We start from the raw sequence: 6,020 nt of genomic DNA, 5'->3' as shown, positions 1-6,020 counted from the left end.
TAGTAAGTACTAGTTATAGTATTTCTACTGCTAGTTTCAGTTGTAATCTCGTATTATTAGTATAATAACTATAATCGTTAATAGATTTGATTTGACTAGTTTCAGTTGGATTATACCCAGCTGACTGCTGATTTAGCCACACGACAATTTCGTTTAAAAGTGAAGTAAAACTAGAAGTTTTTTTGGAATGAACAAGACTATATTATTAAAGAACTAGAAAAATAAAAAGATCAGTGATTAAAACTAGCAATATTACCTGCAATCTATCATTCTTGAGCAAGAAGTTTGATACCAAGAACGCAAAAACCAGTAAAAAATTATTTTAGAAATGTTGTTATGTTAAAATGAATAAAATTTCGTTTTAAACTATATAGTAGAAAGTAACATGTGACTTGAATTGAAAGACATGATCTATTGTAAATTTTAACTTTTATCATATTATATTATATAAAAATAAAGGAATTCGTGACTCAGACATTTTTTATTCTATTAGAACTTTTTTTCTGTTGAGTTGTAATATAGAAAATAAAATAAGATGAAAGTTGAGAAAAAATTTCGAGTTATGAAATATAAGTTAAAGTTTAATACGTACGAAACAAAGTTTTTCACTTGCTTAAAAACAAAATATCTTGAATAACTAAAATAGAAAACCCAGGTTAAAACCAGAAACATATAATGAAGAAGGTTTTTTTAGGTGATCATACATTTATAAAAAGAACAGAAAAAGAAAATTACCTATCTTTTTCTATCCTTTTCTTTGCAATTTCTGTTCTTTTTTTTTTTTTTTTTTTCTAGTTCTTGTTCTGTATTTCTCTTTGTGGAAGGGGTACAATATCTATATATATTTTGCCTTAGAGTTACATATATAATATATCTAGCTCTGTCCAACATAAGAAATTTAAAATTAAGTTCTCTCTCAATTACCTGCATAATTCTAGTTTACTCTTTTGGATTTCTTTTTCTCCTCTCAACTACAAGATTCTTATTTCAAATCAACACAATCACACACATATAATGTATATATAAGTCTGATATATATAGAGAAAAAGAAAAGCAGAGATCTTAATTAGAGTAGTTCATATGGTCTCTCTCTCTCTATCTCTCTCTCTCTCATCTTTTAGCATATGTGTGTGTATGTGATTAGATATAGACTTTCTTATTCTTCTTCTCTAATTGCAATGCTTTAATATATATTTATAGCCGATAATAATTGAAGAAACTATCTTTACTTTGCCTCTGTAAAGATTATACATACTTCATATATTTGTGTTTGGTGGGTCTGATTAATTATAAATGTATGTGTAAATAAAAGCGTATACAGATATATATATATATATACACACACACACGTCTATGTGAATCTCTGGAAGCATTTGAAATGATGGCAAAAGCTGGAGTTGGGAACCAATCTGATAACATATGTGTTGAAGGAGAAGCACTTTCCTTTGGGTGTGCATTTAGAACGATATTGTTTATAAGAACTTCATATATGTATTGCCTGATCAAGTAAGATTGTAATAATTTTTCAGAAAAAAGTAAAATAATAATCATTATAACACAATAAAATTTGTTCAAATACGCAGTCAATTACAATCATCATTTTTGTTTTTGTCATTGACATCAGATCGAAACAAAATCATAAATTTAACAAATTGATCATACAAGTAAAGAAAAAACACATGATTGCTCTTACGCAGGAAATCCAGAAGCAGCTTGCAGGCGCTAAAAATAAGGACTAAAATCTTACCCATTAATTTGTCAAAAGCTACATGTGTATGCGTTCGCATTTTTGGTTTAATGAGAAAAAACTGGTACATATCATTGGTTAAGCAATATACATACATATCAATTATCACACAATTTCTTGTCGAGCAAACTCAATTCAACTTGAACTTATAATTTCTTGTCGAGAAAGAAGAAAACACGCGAAGGACAAAATCTACCTCAAACTCAAAACATCTTAGTAAGAGAAGAAAATATTATCAAATCTTCACAAAATAAGAACCCAAAACAGCAGGAAGAGGTCAGAAGAAGCAGTAAATTATAGTAAATAAATCAAGAGAATTGCATTAAGAATAAGAGGATTGCAGCCACAAGTAGTAATGATGATAGTAGGAAAAAAAATAAACAATAAAACATTTGAGGCATGTACAAGTCACGCCAATGCCTATATGAATACTACTGCAACGGAATTATATAAATCCAGCTCTCCGTGTCTGTATATCATATCACTAATTCTAGGACATAGAGAACATATGAATCCAATGTGGATAACAGAACATTAGAAAACGTACTAAAACAGGAAATCGAGATTGTAACTCATCTAATTTGAGGTCTTAGTTTTGTTTTTCAATTCCTCCTTGTACTCTTGCATTTCATTCAGCCAAAGATCTGCAAACTCACAATTTTTCCAAGCATCAAACCATGGTCCTCCTCGAGTGTAATGTACTGCCTTTGGGAAGGTTTTCGAATCATTCTCGACAACCTTGTTATGGCCCTCAAGAAAATTCCAAACAAACGGGACTGACCCAATTTCATCATCCTCTAGCCACTGGAACCTATGAAGAAAAGCACCCGTCTGCGAATTCACAATATCGGGTGTCAAAACCTTGTTCTTGGGATGTCCACAGTTGTAAAGCACCATTGAAGACCAATTCTTTCTGGGATAAACAGTCTGCACTGCACCATCCATTTTGGTTGTTTCTTTTGGAGTGTAATCATGTTGAACACACATGATTGCATATTTATCATCAATCAAGTCTGTTAATTCCTTAATGTCAGCTAAGTAAAGAAAATCACAGTCAACAAACATTGCCCATCCATCAAAATTGGCTAAGTATGGAGTCAAGAACCGAGTAAAAGAGAACTCGGTACTCTCCAATTGACCTCTTTCTCTCCAGTACAAGCCATTTTTCCTGAGATCTGATTGAACTATTGGAGTGATCTCAACAGGGATTGAAGCCCTTTTCAAGATTGAATGCTTACACACCTCATATGCAAGATCCTCACGTGGATCATAACCCACAAAAATCTTGAAGGGTTTCTTCATATCCTCATTGCTAACTACTGAGTGAGCATTCCCGTTGCTCAGAGTCATTGTAGGAGATGGGGATTGTATTCCAGGATCTGCAGATTCAATAGTAAAAAACCATTAAAAATGAACTCTAATCTCCAAGCAATAAAAAAGGGAAAGGAGCAAATGCTTAGCAAAATCAGAATCAGCCAGAGTTTTTCAAATTCTCTCAAATCAAACTAGTGGTGTTGCCCTGTTTCTCGAGGATTCTTAAGGAACAAATTAAACGATTCATAAAATTTTCTGAAGAAACCAAAATATACTCAACACATCAAATCAGAACCAACCACATTTTGTTGCTTAGAAAATGTCAAAAAGGGAATATAGCTAAAACAATATAAACAGCCAAAGAACAACAGATACGTACTGTAAGATCTAGGAAAAATACCCAAGACTCCAAACTCGTGAAACAATCAAACAGGAATATGCCCATTAGCCAAAAACACAAAACGAAGAAACCCAGAAGCCAACGATGAAAGAAAGTAACGTAAATTACAAACCTGGAGAGCGAGAATTACAGATCTCGTAATCTTCAAGAAGAAGAAGAGATTGTTTGTGGTTGGACTGAATGAGAACGATAATGGAAATCACATGAAAGAGGAGAAAGGAAGAACTGAAAGGGGTGGTTTGAAGGAGAGAAAGATTGAAGCGGGAGAGATGTGCGGTGACGAGAAATACGGTGAGAGATTGGTGAATATATATAATTATAGAAAGAGGATAGAGGAGGGAGAACCTGTTGACTTACATAGACACGGTTTTACTGCAATACAATGGATCTTTCTCTGTTCTTAAATTAGCTGGATTATTGCCCATTTGGGAAATCTATTTTCCTTTTATATATATATATATATATATATATTCATAACAAGAAAAAAAAGTTTTATAAAAATAAAAACTTGAGAAACAAATCACGGCCCATTGGATTTTTTTTTTTTCAATTTCAAGTTTGATGGTATTCGTGAATTTTAAATTTAAATTTATTTTTGATATGAACTCAAAATGAGTTTCTTTTCTCAAAATTTATCTCTTCAAGTTGTGATGTAATAATATAGTGATAATTTTTCTGTGGGACGTCAGTCATTTATTTAGAAGTATTTGTAGCTTATAACTATATGTAGTTATTAGTTATATATTATGGCTAATTTGTTCACGGAATATTTATTATTTTTTATAATAATTATAATTTTATATTATATATAATTTTATATATAATTATAATAATGTTATTTTATAATTACTATTATATTATCTTTTTCTTTTTCCAACCGTTTTTTTAAATAATTTTTTTTAATGACTATATACATCTCTTATGTTTATGCATTTAGATATTCAAACAATATGCATCTATCACATGGTATTGTATGTTATTATATGCATGTTTTATGTATATTTTTAAATGATTAAATATTTAGACATTTATGCACTTTACAATAAGATGTTCAATCCTTCTTAAATGAATGTTTGGTCACAAAATAATGTAAACCTCTTTACTTCATAGGTTTCTTTCCAAGAATTATAAGGTCATTATCGTCGAACTCCAAAAAATTTAAAGTCCCTGAGGATTAAACTATAAAGATCAAGATATTGCCTTTAGATAATCCTTAAGGCTTTTGATTTTCCTTAGAATCAACCCCTAAGAGTTAAAAGATCACGTTGGAGTTGGTCTTATAAACATTGGAGGTCTATTAGGATCAGTCCTCGAACATTCTAAAGTCATTTTTTATTCTGTTACTAGGACATCTTAGGTCCTCCATGGTTAATCCTCAATTTTCATGACATCATTTTTGTATAAATACTTAAGGTGTTTTAGTCTCCTAATAATTATGAAGTGACCTTTAATCTTTAAGGCATTTGAGATCCCTCATGATTACTCTTGAAAAATTTATGATATTACCTTGAGTTAATGTTTAAAGTATTTTAGGTTCTTTTAAGTTAGTTCCTAAGAGTTGTAAGGTCACCCAAGGTTGGCCCAAATATGTTTATAGTCCCCTAGGTTAATGTTCATTAGTTATCATGTCATTTAGGGTAGATAATACATATGTACAACTCTATATTAGTCCCCAAGATGTCTTAAGTTTGCTTGAATTTCTAAGAGTCATGAGTTTACTCTAAGTTCATTTTCAATGTGATTTAAGTCCCCTGAATTAGTCTCTAAGACTAAGGTTACATAGTGGTCAACCTTTAAAATATTTAAGATCTTTTAGAGTAAGTTTAAAGAAGTTACAAAGTCACTTTAAAGTTAGTTTATAACACATTTAAGGTCCCTAGTGTTAGTCTCCAAGTATAATGAGATTACATTATAGTTAGTATCTAATACGTCTTAGATCCCAATGCTCATCCTTTAAGAGTTTTAGTATTAACATAGAGTTATTTAAAGGTGTCATTGGGTCACCTCGACCTTAAAAATGTTTGATTATCTCTCTAATGTTATTACTTTAGAATTATAATGTCAATCTATAGTTGGTCTTTAAGACCTTCGATATCCTGTAGGTTTAGTCTCTAAAAAATATGATATCATTGTAGGGTTAATCCCCAAATTATTTGATGCTCCCACGAGTCAATCACCAAAGATCATGAAATTATCATGGGATCAATCTCTAAGGTATATGAGGTTTCCTAAAATTAGTCCTCAAGAGATAAATCATCCTGGGGTAATCCCTAACAATATAAAGTTCCTTTAGAGTTAGTCCACAAGGGCTATGAAATCACCCTTGGCACTTCATTCTAAGGGATCTAACTATTTAACTTGCCCTTGACAAGGTGTCAAGGTGTTAGCCCCATAGTTCTCTCATTACCTCGTATAAATAATTTTTTTAATGAATAAATTATTTTTTTTTGCTTACGTATATAATGTAAACTTATTAGTCAACAAAATATCAGGAAGGTTGAGATGACATTTTTTAATTAGTCTTTTGATTAATGAAGATAACTTACAAATAATGACCAA

General features: G+C 30.8%; 1 protein-coding gene across 1 annotated transcript; it reads right to left on the bottom strand.

The window, feature by feature from the left end:
* Positions 1–2,041: 2,041 nt before the first annotated feature.
* Positions 2,042–3,863, bottom strand: CDI (Nucleotide-diphospho-sugar transferases superfamily protein). Its single transcript, XM_022044022.2, has 2 exons — positions 3,574–3,863; positions 2,042–3,126 (listed from the first exon to the last, which is right to left on the bottom strand). Exon 2 carries the CDS (start codon positions 3,095–3,097, stop codon positions 2,324–2,326), a length of 774 nt encoding a protein of 257 aa, XP_021899714.2. The 5' UTR covers positions 3,098–3,126; positions 3,574–3,863; the 3' UTR covers positions 2,042–2,323.
* Positions 3,864–6,020: the final 2,157 nt, after the last annotated feature.

Source organism: Carica papaya, chromosome 6 (assembly GCF_054855325.1).
Source record: "Carica papaya isolate Zhongbai chromosome 6, ASM5485532v1, whole genome shotgun sequence".
In the NCBI taxonomy this organism is placed as follows: domain Eukaryota; kingdom Viridiplantae; phylum Streptophyta; class Magnoliopsida; order Brassicales; family Caricaceae; genus Carica; species Carica papaya.
This window is presented reverse-complemented; position numbering and strand designations above follow the sequence as displayed.